Genomic DNA, 16,702 nt, shown 5'->3' with positions numbered 1-16,702 from the left:
TCATTTTCATTCACAATCGAACTAATTATAGCATTTACAAACAGTTAACAAAAAAAGAAATACAAGAGACAATGGTCCCGGGGTTGTCGCAGAAAGCAATGAACACTGACCAAGGCTTTTGGGACAAAAAACAGAACTAGAGGTGACTTGAAATCAATTGGTCCCCCCTCATGTGCCCCATCAGGACAATAAGCACTTGTACCATAATCCAAACTATCATAAATGCGGTTTAATATAATAAAAAACTTATAGTTTGCATAATGCAGTCTATGACTTCTCTTGAGATACATCAGAGTAGAAAGATAATACTGTTCTGTACACATGGCTAACATTATTCCGAGGATTTTTTTCAGGATCACCATTATCAATATCTAGCAGATTGGTCCTAGGAATTAGGAGTTGCCATGGAGGAATAGGATTGTGCATAATGATCAAACTTACTAATCTACTCTTCTCATCAATCATATGTGCAACTTATTCATGAACAAATACATAGATGCATGAGTCTCTATTTGCTCAATGAAAGGTTAGTGCATGCCGGGATTCTTCAAAAGCATAACAACACTTCCTTCTTCTGTGAAAAGAGAAATGGACCCAAATAATATACCATAGAAGATTGTTACCATCATAACCCAAAAAAGTTGTCCTTCAAAAATTAAATCGCAATGAATCTAATCAAGGAGGAGAATGATGGTAGTTTGCACAGCCACGTGTAAAATGATTTCAGTTGCAGCGAATGAAAAGGAGCTGCAATTAGCACATTGGCCGAAACCCGTGCATTTGTGTTGCATGCACTGTTCAAGTTTGTTGCAAACAGCTGCAGTTATATAATAGTTGTTAGAAGTAAAATTTTAAACCAAAAAGAGAGGAAGCAACGGCAATTGAAGACTGATTAAAAGACAAATAAAGTACAGAATAATTTTACTTCATGAGATCTAAAAACACAAAAGCATTCCACAAACTATGCAACAACATCGATGGTAACAGGTTCCTTGACCGTGCAAAGACAGCACCAATTACCACCCCAAGAAACACAAGTGGCAGCATCCTTTGTATATTAAAATGTGCCAAGGCAAAAGCTATTGAACTCACTAAAATTGAGCACCATATGGGCATGTACTTGGACAAGGAAGGAAGAAGAAACCCGCGGAAAACAATTTCTTCCCAGATGGGGGCACAAACTGAAACTACCACTGCATAAAGGACCATTGCCACCGGGTCTCGAGATAAAATGGATTGCTCAACACTAGAGATGGCAACAGGTGTAGGGGGAAGAACAGGCAACAAATTTAGGTTGATCTGGGAGAGTCGGTTGATAAGGGGAAACATAAGGCAGCCCAAACCAACATCAAATTGCCACTTTCCTTCAAGGCTAAACTTGAACCAGTCGGATGGAAGGGGATGAAACCTTGAGAGGCAGCGACGTAGCATTGCTATCCCAGCAAGACCTTCAGCCAGATCGGTCAAGAGGCTATAAAGGGCCTGCCCTCTGTATGTCAAGGATTCCTTTCTAAACCCTGCTATGTGGGCTACAATTGGAACTATCCAAGATCCTACAAACCAGAATGAGGCAATCCAGAGAAGCATAACCTGCAGCACCAAAAAGTCTCACTTTCTTATTTCCTATAATCATTTTCCATTCATATGGATGTAGCTACAGCAAAGTGATTGTTCATTTATACTCTCAAGAAATTTAAGTTTTAAAGTCAACAATCCAACATTATTAAAATTGTTAAAGCCTTTATTCATCAATAACATATATGATTGATGAGATGTAATCCTAAATTTGATCAGCAAAAAAAGGGATCGAAAATGTTCAAAAGTTCAAAAAAGGTATCCCCACTCCAACATACTCATTGTTCTTTATAAAATACATTGGGTAGAAGAGTTATTTAAAAGATACACACTTTCTCAGACCACACTACCACCTACATAATGAAACCATCACTGTCTGGGAGCACTGAACAGTAAATTATATCCAAAATCTTTCATGCACTTAGAAAAGTTATAAAAATTCGTTAAATATAAAAATTCTACTCCGAATTTTAATTCACTGAAACCAATCTAGGTTTATGTCAATTAATTTTAAGTCATCTCACGCTAAGTTTTGTATGATTCAAACATAGTGCTTGTAAAATCGGTCATATCCAAGTATTTGTTAAATGTAACTGACTTTCACAAATATCTTTAGCATGAAAGAAGTTTATCAGTATATCTCTTAATCTTAAACATGACTGAAGATGATTATAAAGTAGATTCTAACACCCTGACAACAACGGAGGGCTGGAATAGTCAAATAGAAAACTATAAGTGTATACCATATCTAATGGATGCCCCTCTAATTATTAAAGGGAAGAGAAAACAGAGAGAATGGGGGGAAGGAAAAGAGCAAAGATTTTATAGTCTTGTTGGGAATTATGAAATTCAAACATGAGTTGTCAGTGGAGAAAGTGGGGATTTTATAGTCTTGGTGGGATCTATGTAATTTGAGCATGAGGTGTTGGTGGAGAGAGTGGGGGAAGGAAAGCAGCAAAGATTTATCGACTTGGTGGAAACTATGAAATTCAAGCATGAGTTGTCAGTGGATTGGCTTCAAAAGTAACAATTTACAAAGGAATGTCTACACTAACTAATAAAAAAACATGAAACTAAAAGATAACTGTTGTATTGCATCACATAACCTCCAAGTAATATAAAAGGAAACTGCTTCACCTGAACTATGGTCTTTGCCGTCCATGGCACTATCCAAGGTTCTGCATCAAAAAGTGCAGCTATAACCTGAAATATAAAAAAAATTATTCAGCCATCCTGAAATTGTGCAAAACAGATGGTAATAAACATATGTACGTGCAAAACATCTTTTGCATCCTCTTTAAATTAAATTAACAAGCATTTAATTCAAGTTCGCATTAGAATGACTTGTGATAGTTCACAACTGAGAAAAGATCACATCTAATTCAATATGGGGCTATGGCCTATAGGTCCAATAATCATGCACTGACAAAGTACATACAGTTTGGTTAGATTATTTCAATGAAACAGTGTTCAGAAACCATAACTAGAAGGTATAAAGGTAAGTAGGCACCAAACATTTTTTTGATAAGTAGGCAAGCACCAAACATTACCACTTACAAGGAATTAAAAAATCAAATCCACTAGAATCAAAATATGGCGGAGCGTGGGGAGGATGGTGTTCGAATGAGGTCATTGGGTTACATGGGGTGGGCCTTTGGAAGTTTATAAGAAGAGGTTGGGATACATATTTTAGATTATACCCATTTTGAGGTGGGTGATGGATCAAGAATTAAATTCTAGCATGACATTTGGTGTGGTGACAGGGTGCTGAAAGAAGTTTACCCAAAAATATTTGGTTTAACAAGAATGCAAGGAGCCTCTATCCAACGGTGTTCTCCAATGGAATATTACATTCTCTAGATATGCTCAAGATTGGAAAGTTGACACCTTCTTGGAGTTCTACAATCTTGTGCATTCTATTCGAATGAGAGGGGAAATTGAAGATAAGATTTCTTAGCATCCTACTAAGAAAGGGAAGTACACCATTCGCTCATTTTACCAATTCCTTACTATCCATAATGCAAGTCCATTTCCATGGAAGAGTATATGGAAGACTACGGCCCGTTTGGGAACACAACTGTTCTTAGATATTCTAAGACTATTTCACTACTATTCACAAACTAATTTACTACTATTCATAGATATTCTTAGTATCCAAACGAGCCCTAAGGATCCTCTAAAGACAATATGTTTCATAGGGAAGATCCTCACCTAAGATAACTTACAGAAACGTTGAATAATTGTCATGGATTGGCGTTGTATGTGCAAAAAGAGTGGGAAGTCTATTGATAATCTACTACTTCATTGTGAGATTGCCATGACCCTATGGAATGAAATCTTTGCCAGAATAGGACTAGCTTGGGTGATGCCGAGAAGAGTGATCAATCTTCTAGCTTCTTGGAAAGGCATTGGGGGCAATTCATGGATCGCAACAATATGAAAGATGGTTCTAATATGCCTACGGCGGTGCATTTGGAGGGAGAGGAATGATAGACTTTAAAGATTGTGTGCGGTCAATAGATGAGCTTAGAAATTTCTTTTTTAATACTTTATTCCATTGGACTTTTGTAATAGATTTTAGTGGTATGAACTTACATGAATTTCTTGTACCACTAAGGGCATGTTTGGACACTTGAAGTATCTCAAAATTTTGTGAATAGTAGTGAAATGGTTTGAGTGAATAAGTTTGTTGGGTTTTGGGAAAAGAGAGAGAAAAAGTTGAATAAAAATATTGTAAAGTCAAAAAATTGTTTGAATATAATATTTAATATTTTTCTTGTTTTGAAGTTTGTAAAAATTGTATTGATTTTTGTGTTTGAATAATGATTAGGTAATGATTAGATGAAAAAGTCGAAAAATTTGAAATTGAAAAGTGTTTTGTATTTGATTGATGTTTGGGAATGAAATTATGAGAAGTTTTGAGAATTTTGAGAATTCTCATAGTGTCCAAGCATGCCCTAAATCATCAAGAGTAGGTGATGCACTTGTATATGTCCCGTGTACTCGGGCTATTGCCTATCCTTATTATCAATAAAATTTTGTTTATAGAGGGAAAAAAAAAAAATAATAATAATAATAATGACATGACAAGTGAACAATCATGCTCACCTATATAGAAAAAGAAATAAAACTGAAGATTTAACCTTTTTAAGTCTCCAAAGCCAATCTTTCCTCAGATAATCTTTTTGATTGAGTTCAGGCTTCACAAGTTCTGATAATTTATCTTCTACAAGCTCGGACTCGGGTATTGCAGATGAAGATTCTTCATGCCTAAAACACGAAAGTCTGCTTTTCTATGAAACAATAATGATTTAGCTGAGAATAATGACCAAGAAAAACAGACTAACAATTCAACTTAAAATTGAATAAAACTATACAAATACGCAACACAGCCTGACAAATCAATTCATTCCAAGTCCAGCGACAATGTAACCAACTTGGCTGCTGAGAAATTTCATGAAAATTACAGCGCTGGAACATTTGAATTCTCAAGTGTTTTATATAAAAGTCTCACCCCCAACAGAGGAAAATGGTAGTGCCAAGGCAAGCTATGTGGAGGTTTATTCTTAGAAAACAAACATTTGGGTTACTTTCCCAGAAAATTTAGTTTCTGTTTCGATGAAATTTTGAAAAAAAAAAAAATTCTTAAGTTTTCATTCTGATTGAGAATCCATCACCTTTTTTTCAGAATCCATCACCTCAAGTGGTGGGGGTGGTGGTATAATGTCGTGGTATTGATGGTGGTGGCAGTATATTGTCATGGTATTGGTAGTGGTGATGGTGGTGGCGGCAGAAGTAACTGTAATGATAATGATAGTGGCAGTGGCGATGGTGTCCAAGGTGGCAACAACCACGGTGATTAGTGTTAAGTAATTATGGTGGTATGAGAATGATAATATTGATACAATTTGCATTAAAGATTTAAAAATGCTTAAAATCTGAAGTTTAAAATTTCACAGAATCTCCAAAACAGCTCCCTTTTTAACCCATACGAGGGAAACCGACATTTTGATAGGATATTTTTTTTAGGGAAACCAACATTACCAGTTCAAAACTTCCAATGTTGAATTAAAATTTCACCTTCAAATCTCTCTTCCAAACACAGCATCAAAGAAAACAAAAATAGAGTTTTTTACATCTTCGTAGTCACATGTAAGACATCAGAAAATTCAGCTTCAAAAACCAGGGTTTGTTTCCCCCCAAGTAAGCTAGGGAAGACTGAACGTATCAACGAGAGGATTTCATTGGACGAGAAAGAAGCGTGTTGCTGAAGGCTCCAATTGGCGTGTATACGGATGACATTGTCATGGAAATTTAGGTAATTATACCCACAGAGCAGTGGATATGATTGGAGAAAGACTTATTTGCAGAGCCTTTGACATGGAGAAACATGTTCCAAGATAGGCAAAGAGAAAAGGACTTAACGTCACAGCTTGTAGAGCCAAGGGTAACGAGTGGAAAAAAAGTGGTCTTTGTAAGTGAGGATGCTGAGAAAGAGAGAGAGAGAGAGAGAGAGCTCACAGTTGTTGGATAGCAAGAGAGAGAGCCAATGAAGCGTAGGCTTCGATGGAGAGAGACATCGGTTGGCCTTGGAGGCTGTAAAGCCTTAACGCGAACCCTATAAAGGAGAGGGGGGTGGTGAAGGGAGAAAGACTGGCAACAGGGCCCGGTTGACATCGTGCCGGATTGGTAGGAATCCGAGGGTCCAAATGGGGGCTCCGATTTAGCATCAGTATAGAATTAAACGCCAAATACTACTTTTCTATTATTTGATGGGATTGAATTTGGGCCATTTGGCGGAAGAAGAACAAGCATGAACGCTACAGGACCACCCCAGATGAATTGTTGAGCGTTGAAGGTTCAACGAAGACGGCGAACTCTGCGATGTCGTTTAGGATTGAAAGAAGAGTTTTGCTATATACAAGCAACTTTGCGTACCAATCTGCGTACTAATGTTGTTACCTTCGTATTTTAAATTCAAATTAGCACAATTTTCAATAAAATTTACTTTTTAACCAATCATATTGAATGGGTGCACGTATTAGTACGCAAAATCACTTGCAATTAAATTTTTCCTTGAAAGAAACTCTAACTCATCTCATCTCATTATTATAATTTTTTTAAACTCTCACACATAGAATAAATAATTTAACATTTTAAATCTCATAATAAAATAATATTTTATTCAACTTTTTATTTTCATTTCATCTCATCTTATCTCATATCAACTCACGATACATCAAAACCCTAACATAACATCGCTAATGGACTTGAGGTATTTTTTAAATGATATTTGCGGTAATGATACTCTTGCACCTCATTTATTATTGTTTAAATATCCAACTTTTTTTTTCTTTTAATTATTTGAATCTAGATTAAAAATTTTAGAATATGAATTTATTGCATAATCTATAAGAAATAAATTTAATCAACCAACATAATCATGTAAATTAATTAAAAATAAATTCAATTTTATATAAATTTACTCAAAGAGCAAAAGAATATCAATTTTTATAAAATTAGATTTATTTTTAATTAAATTACATGATTATGTTAAATGATTGAATTTATTTTCTTTTAAATTATACAAGAAGATCATGTTACAAGATTTTTAATTAATCGAGATTCAAATAACAAAAAGATAGCTAGATAGTAAAGCATGTAGTAGTAAAAAATGTGTAAGGGTATCATTACCTTGACAAGAATAGAGAGTACAAGTGTCACGCATTTCTTTTGAAAAAAATAAGTTAATATAAAATTCACATAAAAAAATTAATTTTTTTAATAATAAATCCCACTCTTTTTTAAAATGAATGCACGTTACTTACACAATTTATAATTATATCGCATACAACATAAAAGTAACATTACACATCACTTAATAGAATGAGTAAAATATATATATAAAAAAAAAATAGTCTCTAATCAATACAGTCATATTATGGAATATATGGGATAGCATTACTCTGTGTAGAAGAAATGTACTAAAAATTCCCAAAAAATTATTTAGTAATTTTAATGTGGTAGAAATAGAATTGACATATTAGTTAAAAAAACATATTGTATTCTTCAAAATATTAAAAAATTATAATGAGCACTATTTGTGGATTTAATTGTCAAATATTATGGCACATCAACTATTTTTAATTATTTTAATAGCTAGTGTTAGATGAGAATGCAATTTGATAGGGGGAAATAATTGAATGAAACAATGTGTTAACGTTGTGTTTCGTATGCTTTGGGTCAGATTCCAACGACTTGGGTCTTCAAAATTGAGCCTACGAAAATGAAGAAAAAAGAAACTAAGAGAAGGTAGTCTTGGGGAGGGGAGTCTCTGATGCTAAATCCAGTAGAGTATTTTTGAAGTTTTTAAATAATGTGAGAGTCTAGAGTCTAGAGCTTTTTCATACTTGAAAATTACTATTTATACCGAGAGTCTGGGAGGACAGATCGTGCCCGCTCCCGTGGAGCCCATGTCTTTTTTATTGTTCCTTTTGTCGGGATCCTTTAAATGCGGCGTGCCTCTGTGACGGCATCATTAATGCGACGTGACTTCCTGATTATTTTATTATGCAGGCCCTACTGGCCGTTGTCGATGTTCTTTTATCAGAAGATCAAAAGTTTTCCGTCTTTTCCATTCTGCCCTGTACGAGACCCCATGAGCGGGATGCGGCCTAGCGACATCAGGCCTGTCCATCCTATCAGCCAGTATTGTTTACTTTCCCTTGCAAACGAGTTGTTTTGTGGGCAAGTTTAGGCCCTGGGACTGTGTATCGAGGCAAAACTCATTACTCTTAGCCGAACGCCTAGTGAGTTTATGAGTGAAGAGGAAATCTCCTTACACAATGTATCAATTTTATAGTTTAGAGTGCACATCAGTACATTACAAAACCTGTGTTAATTAAAAAACAAAATGTGTATTTTAACAAAAGTTAAAAAATTATTGACAATATTTATAATCAAAAACTCTATAAAAGTAATTTTTTAAAAACTCTATAAAAGTAATTTTTACATACTTCTTATACATTCCATTAATATGATTGGTAGGGTCGTATTTTTAATATAAAATAGTTATTTTGTTAAATCACACCAATAAAACGTACAAAACAATACAAAAATGATTAGACTCCTCGTACCAATGGTACAGGTGAATTCGCGGACGAATTCGCGAACACGGCTGTCTTGGTGGGACAAAAAATAACAATAAGGAAGAGAGAGAAGAAGCGGAGGGCGATGGAATCCCATTTCAGCCCAGATCTCTCACATCTCTCTCTTTTTAGATCACGCTGTCATTTACATCGTGGTTGACGCCTAGCTCCTTCAGATGAGAGTCAAATTCGTTAAAAACAAAAGCTCGTTAACTCTTCGAGCACTTTTCCTTTGTCTATGAGAGAAAAAAAAAGGAGAAAAATCATGATATGAAAATTCTTTCAAAATCCATGAAAGCCCATGTACACCCAAAAACCTAATCTATAAAAAGAAAATGCCTAGAAACCTAATCAATAGACTAATAGTTATTTCTTTAATTAATAAATAAAAAAAATTAAAAATTAATACACGAATAGTCAAAATAATGGGACATATTAATATTATTCTTGTGTATGTATATATATACACACACACCAAACCATGATATATGGTACGTAATTTCCACACCGCATAACATATAAAGATATATATTGGTAGTTAAATCACTTGCCAAAAGCACCAAAAAGAATTGAATCTCATTAATAATAATATTTTTTTAAGAGAAACTGTTATCATTCATTTATAAGAGAAACTTACATCCATGACCGGATACATTCTAAAATGTCCCCATATCAAATATGATATCATAATGCATTTGGAGTTCTAAATGCATTTAAAATTCTACCAATATACTATTTCTTTTTATGACAGGTCTGATCTTTATTATTACTAATACTCTCTACAGACAAACGTTTGAGACAACACTCTATGCCTAAACAGAGACTCAACCTCACTCTTTATAGAAAGAGATGACTCAATCTCTACAGGCTAAAGTTCAAGAGATGAACTTTTTTTTTAATTAACAATAAGGAAATCAAAAATGAAAACAGTAAGATCTATGTAAAAAATGATGAATTACAGTCTGGACCAACTTCGATAGATTTCAGAATCTGTGACGGGCCATGAAGGCAATACACTTGTCTCTTTTCAACCATAAAGGTAAGATCTGAAAGGTCTGGTGGTGGCGAGTCCGGTGATCTGACGCGTATGTCGAGAAGAGCTGCCGAAATGGGTGGCTCATAAGAACCACGCACAGATGTGGGCGGCTCATGAGAACCAAGCGCAATGATTTTCGTAAGACCACAACTTTCTTCCGAACAATTTTTAACCTTTGAATCTGTTTATGCAGCGCATCTCTCGGGAGTTGTCGGAAGACTATAGATATATCTTTTTCGACTTTGAAAAAAATAAAAAAAAAATTAAGTAAAAAAAAAATCTTAATAAACAAAATGTGTGAATGGAGGAAGGAGGGGGAGGAGGCGCCTTCACCTTGTAATCATTAACAATAATCTGTTAAATGATGAAATTGGGATCCAATACTAATGTTTGGGGGTGAGATGAGAATTTTGTATTTTGTTTGAGAATTTAAAATATTATGTTTTAATATTATTATTGTATTGGGATTTGAAAAAGGTGAATTGAGATTTGAAAAAGTTGAATTGTTTATTATATTTTGTATGGAGATTTAAAAAATATGTAATGATGAGATGAGAATTTTGTATCTCATCCCATCCCTCAGACCTGCCTCTTCTTTAACTCATTTCCGATTTGATCGGGAAAGCGATAGATTTATATACGTATGTACTTATTATATATATATATATATAAATTTATATATAGCGATGAAAATAATTTCATATTGATGGGACGCGTGTGGTTTATTTTTGACAACCATTTTGATGCTTTTTTTTTTCTTCGCAACTTAAAGCTTCGTCGATCTTGTAGTACTTCTGCATGGTCATGTTCAACTTGAATATGATCATGGGCTAGCTAGCTAGGATTTTCTGCTTGAAATTGAATGATGCCCCTTGAAATGCAAAGCAAATGTATTGTAGAACCCGAATGATCTAAAAGTCAAATTCGAATTAATATGCTTTAAGTTTATGGTCCCGGCTCGATCGTAATCATATATACATTGCAAGTGCCTGAAATTCAACAGGTGATTTTACCCGCTGGTCCACTCACTTAGAGAAGTACCAAATGGATATTTATATAAAGAGATAGTCTATTGTGTCACTTTCATATTATCGCTCAAGTGTACTGTATGAGAAATTTTATTTTTTTTAATTTAGTAATTAAGAAAATGATTTTAAATATATTAGTGTATTTTTTTATTTTTTTAAAATATTTAAATATATTAAAAAATATAAAAATAAAAAATAAAATAAAAACTCAAAAATTATTATGCAGTCAAACCGAGGGGCTACTCTGCTACTCTTATATAAATGTTGAAAATAGTAATTCATAGATGCATGTGAACTCGGCAGCTTTCGACTTCGATCATTGTATTTTGTCAACTTAATTTGATGAGCATTTTCGTTGTTAATGTCAAAGTACTGAAGATGAGGCCTGCTCTGATATATGTGGTGCTGGCATGCAGCCAATACACGCAAGAACATGATGCATCATCATCTAGTGATCAAGAAGTTTTATTTTTTATTTATTTTGTAATGGAATCATCTGATCAAGAAGTTCATTTACGCTTAAAAGTCCGAAAGTTGGCTAACCTCTTCCCCTCTCCAATTCATGACACAAAAACAATCCTTAATTTATAACTAGTAGTCTAGTTAACATTAGAGAAATGATAGTTGTAGTCGTGAGTGCGCAAGCATCACGCAATCATTTTGAAAAAAGTGAATAAATATGAGACTCACATAAAAAAAATTAATTTTTTAATATTAGACTTCACTCTTTTTCAAAGTAATTGTAAGACACTTGCACATTCTATAACTGCCGTGAGCATGAATCGATCATGACACCAATTAGACTTTACCCTCTCATCAGCTAAATAACGGTTTCAGATTAAGCAATCCAAGTCATGTCATGTTGATTGATATATATATATATATATATAGGTATGTGCGTATATATAAACATAAGATATGATCTGTAAGCTCAAGTACTTGGTATATATTCCATCTCCGGCCATAGAGTGATGCCTGTTTGTACAAAGTCGTGAGTCCCCACCATACGAAAGTGTGAATATCTGAATATCGATCATGCAAATAATTTAGCAGAGAACGTCATCTGGCCTTTCGGCTCCTCACTTACCCATACTCCATAGTCCATTAATTTGAAGACCACAGATCAATAAACACGTGCCACAACAAAGAAATTCCAATTATCTCTCTCAGCCGACCAATACTTAGATGCCACTTTTTTCAAAGTTTAGCTCACCCACCTCTGTACACGTGTTATAATTCAGTATCCATACTTCTTAGTTCTTTCCGGCCCGCACCAACTCTTGCTCCTCTTATTTCATTATCTTTTGCCCATACGAATGACATATATAGCTATATAGATATCGATACCACTGCGGGCAAGTACGTACCTTTGGCTTTTAGATATCATGACCATGGCTTCTTTTTCTTCTTCTTTGATCATGTTCTACTTGGTTCTAGCTAGTTTTGGTGCTTGCATGGCTAGCCAGATTGGTTTGGGTTCAAGGCTGCTGGCTAGTCAGAATCAAGCGTGGGTTTCCGATAATGGCACTTTCGTTTTTGGGTTTACTCCGGCCGATGGACGTGATGATCGGCTTCAAGTTGGTATTTGGTTTGCGGAGCTTCCGGGAGATCGAACATTAGTTTGGTCAGCTAGGTACGTAACTTAGTTCAAACACCACGCTCGGGTACTGTTTTTTTTCCTTTGTGCATGTACGTAATTAGCCTAGTATTGGCTTAGTTAATGATCTTAATTATATCGATCCCACTTTCGTCCTAAAACCGCAATGCTCACCTATTATACTATATTTTTATTCTAATGCATGCAGTAGTACTAGAAGAAATAAATGTCTATTATAAACAGTATGATGTTGCACATGATGATCAAATTACCAATAGCCGTATGGCCGGCCAAAGTAATTTAGTACCATTGCTCACTATATTAAAAGCTCTCAATCCCTTTTTCCACTAAAATAAAGTCTATAAAAAGACTTATCAGCAGACTTTAACGTAATAAATTAATTAGTCTTATAAAGCTGGGCCGGATATGATCTATTTGATCACTGGCTTTTGCCTTACATTAACTAAGAAAGCAAGTATCCTACGACACTGTTGTGTTGCACACTCTATGAATATGTATCATACAGTGTAGTGGACATGGTAATTACTTACTGGCGCTATGTAACGTGAAAAGAAAAGTTCACAATCCAATTCTCCATCACTAGTCTTTACTAAGGCTTTTGCAGGTAATATGATCCCATCAGTAGTTAAGCAACAAATTTCATTTTCTGATCTCAATCCAATATAGAAATTCTCCGGTCACCAACAAAGCAATCCTGGAGTTCGACACCACCGGAAACCTTGTCCTCGTTGATGGGGACACCACCGTCTGGATGTCCAACACCTCTGGTGCCCGCATAGAATATGCAGTCATGTCAGAGTCCGGCAACTTCATCATATTCGGCACAGACAACCGCATTGTATGGCAGAGTTTTTCACACCCATCTGATACTCTCCTTCCAAACCAACCGTTTACAGTTTCACTAGAGCTAACAACGTCTAAGTCAGCCTCACATGGTGGCTATTACACCCTCAAAATGCTTCAACAACCCACTTCACTAAGCCTTGCTCTGACCTACAATTTGCCGGAAAGTTTTGACAACCTGCCAGAATCTTACAGCAACTATTCCTATTGGCAAGGACCCGACATATCAAATGTGACAGGGGACGTTGTTGCAGTTTTAAATGAAGCCGGAAGTTTTGGGATTGTTTACGGGGACTCATCGGTTGGTTCTGTGTATGTGCACAAGAATGATGGTGATTATGGAGGATTGTCGGCAGCCTCAAACCAATCCACCAGGTTGGCGGTTCTTCGAAGATTGACTCTCGAGACTAATGGAAACATACGTTTGTATAGATGGGATGATGACGTAAATGGCTCGCGTCAATGGGTGCCAGAATGGGCTGCAGTTTCGAACCCTTGTGATATTTCTGGGATTTGTGGCAACGGAATATGTAATTTGGATAGGAGCAAGACTAATGCTTCTTGTACGTGTTTACCGGGTACTTCTAAGGTAGATGGTGGTATTCAGTGCACGGAGAACTCGTCCTTGATCGGAAAATGTGGTTCCCGGCGTGAAAATCTGACTTCCCAGTTCAAGATTTCAATGGTGCAGCAAACCAATTATTATTATTCTGATTTCTCAGTGATAGCAAATTATAGTGATGTTCCAACGGTGTCAAAGTGTGGGGATGCGTGTTTATCAGATTGTGAGTGCGTTGCTTCCCTGTATGGTCTTGATGACGAGAAGCCTTACTGTTGGGTATTGAGGAGCTTGGACTTTGGCGGGTTTGAGGACCCCGGCTCGACACTGTTCGTGAAAGTTAGTTCCAATGGTTCGAACACACCAGAAAGCAATTCTGCAGGTTCCTCCGATGGATCTGGGAATGTGAGAGAGAAGGTTTTGGTTATTCCTATTGTTCTTAGCATGACATTACTCATTGGGCTACTTTCTTTGTTATTGTACTATAATATTAATAGAAGAAGAGCTTTAAAGAGAGCCATGGATAATTCCTTGATCTTTGAAGGTGCTCCATTGAATTTTAGCTACCGTAATTTACAAATCCGGACATGGAATTTTAGCCAGTTGCTTGGAACAGGTAAGCATAGGAATAGAATACTATGCAAATGTTTATGAGCAGAGGAAATTAATGAAATTAGAGGATCCGCACTAACTATAAAGTTCATTGTTTATACTAATACCAATGTAACATTTCTTTTACAGGAGGATTTGGAAGTGTATATAAAGGAAGCCTAGCAGACGGGACTCTGGTTGCAGTTAAGAAATTAGATAGGGTGTTGCCTCATGGAGAGAAGGAGTTTATAACCGAAGTGAACACTATTGGCTCCATGCATCACATGAACTTGGTTCGGCTCTGTGGGTACTGCTCTGAGGGATCACACCGGTGAGTACTATTCTTCTCTGCCAATCATTTGTCGTTACAGCCATGCTAGATACAAGCCCCCGGCCTGGCACAAGGATTAATTCTTTTCGTTACATTTTGATGTATATAGCATCTAAAATTGTCCACTTGCTAGTACATACATACCAATTTTTTGAGCAGTATAAATAGCATGGTTTAGAGCTTTAGTGTATATTTTTGAGATTTTACATTTTGATCACCTGACATTTTAAGATCTAAGTTATTTGAAGTTGAAGCTGTTGTGATTACTTTGGTTTGACACTGTGGTCTTTGGCAGGCTTCTAGTTTATGAGTTCATGAAAAATGGGTCATTGGACAAATGGATATTCCCTTCACATCATTACAGAGACAGGCTATTGGATTGGTCAACTCGCTTCCATATAGCTGTTTCTACAGCGCAAGGGATTGCATATTTTCATGAGCAGTGTAGAAATCGAATAATACACTGTGACATCAAGCCAGAAAATATATTGCTGGATGAGAATTTCTGTCCCAAAGTGTCTGATTTTGGACTAGCTAAGTTAATGGGAAGAGAGCACTCACAGGTTGTCACTATGGTTAGAGGAACAAGAGGATACTTGGCTCCAGAGTGGGTTAGTAACCGCCCTATAACTGTAAAGGCTGATGTTTATAGTTATGGAATGCTTCTCTTGGAGATTGTTGGGGGGAGGAGAAATCTTGACATGTCCTTCGATGCTGAGGACTTCTTCTACCCCGGCTGGGCTTTCAAGGTATTTTCTAATATCCTACTCAACTTATTAGATAAATACAGTGCTTTAAGATTTTTCAGATAAAACCACTTTTTAGATTAAGGTTTTATCATGTTTTGATTGAAGAGTTTCTTGAAGTGGCAATTTTGCTTGTTATTGCATCTAACGCGCAAGATGATTGTTGTGTGCTGATAATTATTGACCATTACAATATTGTCAAATCATATTTAGGAGATGACAAGTGGGACACCAATTAAAGTTGCAGATAGGCGACTAGAAGGAGCAGTGGAAGAAGAAGAGCTGGTGAGAGCTCTGAAAGTGGCATTATGGTGCATTCAGGATGAGGTCATCACGAGACCTTCAATGGGGGAAGTGGTGAAGATGTTGGAAGGATCTATGAACATAAACATGCCGCCAATGCCACAGACGGTTCTGGAGCTGGTCGAGGAAGGTCTGGATCATGTATACAAAGCAATGAAGAGAGATCAGTTTAATCACTTTAGCTCCTTCACAATCAATAGTCATCCCTCATCGTCTCGGGCTACATGTAGTTATTCCACAATGTCACCCAGATAACGAATGTATATCAGTACACATTTTTTGATGGAGGAGGTGTAGCCAGTAAGTACACCATCATATCATGTATAAATACTTTGATGAGTACCCAAGCATGACACCTCCATCCTCCATATATAAATAAATAAATATATATATATATATATATATATATATATATATATATATATAGCCAGATTATTAATTGAAAGAACAACGTATTGAGGTGCGGTTAGCTGCACGAATTAAAAGCCACTTGCAGCGTGCATGAGGTGCAGCAGGCAGCAGTACTCCTAATTAAAAAGAAAAAATCTTGCATGGTGCAGGAATATATAGCTGAAGTCCACTTCTTCAAGGTTAGCCGAATTTCTTCTTGGGCCGTACTTTCATTATGGACCTGGCCGTGGCTGTAAAATTGAACGCCAAAATGGTCAAAGTCCTCCAGTAAGCTTGAGGGGAAAGGTCAATGTGGAGCAGCAGTCAAGTACACCCGAGTACTCCTTGCCGCTAATTAGTCGATAATCAATAATATTGAAATTAATCAAATATCACTGCATTGTAACATAAATAACTATCAATTCATTCAATAAATTAGTTAGTCAACATTCATGCAATTATATAATAAGAATACACCAATATAAAATAAATTAATAGCATAACACCAATATTAATAACGAAAGGAAATTATTT

At 35.9% G+C, this 16,702-nt stretch overlaps 2 protein-coding genes across 3 annotated transcripts; one reads left to right on the top strand and one right to left on the bottom strand.

The window, feature by feature from the left end:
• Positions 1–897: 897 nt before the first annotated feature.
• LOC121255661 lies at positions 898–6,475 on the bottom strand. Of its 2 annotated transcripts, none has more exons than XM_041156102.1 (4): positions 6,097–6,475; positions 4,719–4,868; positions 2,713–2,778; positions 898–1,590 (listed from the first exon to the last, which is right to left on the bottom strand). In XM_041156102.1, exons 1-4 carry the CDS (start codon positions 6,250–6,252, stop codon positions 922–924), a joined length of 1,041 nt encoding a protein of 346 aa, XP_041012036.1. In that variant the 5' UTR covers positions 6,253–6,475; the 3' UTR covers positions 898–921. The 2 variants fall into 2 exon arrangements, with proteins under 2 accessions (XP_041012036.1, XP_041012035.1); XM_041156101.1 differs by having other exon boundaries at positions 4,719–4,860.
• A 5,657-nt stretch (positions 6,476–12,132) lies between these two features.
• On the top strand, positions 12,133–16,164 carry LOC121255659 (G-type lectin S-receptor-like serine/threonine-protein kinase At5g24080). Its single transcript, XM_041156100.1, has 5 exons — positions 12,133–12,420; positions 13,072–14,423; positions 14,549–14,729; positions 15,025–15,478; positions 15,689–16,164. Exons 1-5 carry the CDS (start codon positions 12,173–12,175, stop codon positions 16,031–16,033), a joined length of 2,580 nt encoding a protein of 859 aa, XP_041012034.1. The 5' UTR covers positions 12,133–12,172; the 3' UTR covers positions 16,034–16,164.
• The last annotated feature ends 538 nt before the right edge of the window (positions 16,165–16,702 follow it).

This window comes from Juglans microcarpa x Juglans regia, chromosome 3D (assembly GCF_004785595.1).
Source record: "Juglans microcarpa x Juglans regia isolate MS1-56 chromosome 3D, Jm3101_v1.0, whole genome shotgun sequence".
NCBI lineage: Eukaryota > Viridiplantae > Streptophyta > Magnoliopsida > Fagales > Juglandaceae > Juglans > Juglans microcarpa x Juglans regia.
Note: the sequence above shows the minus strand (reverse complement) of the source record. Positions and strands in the feature narration are given on the sequence as shown.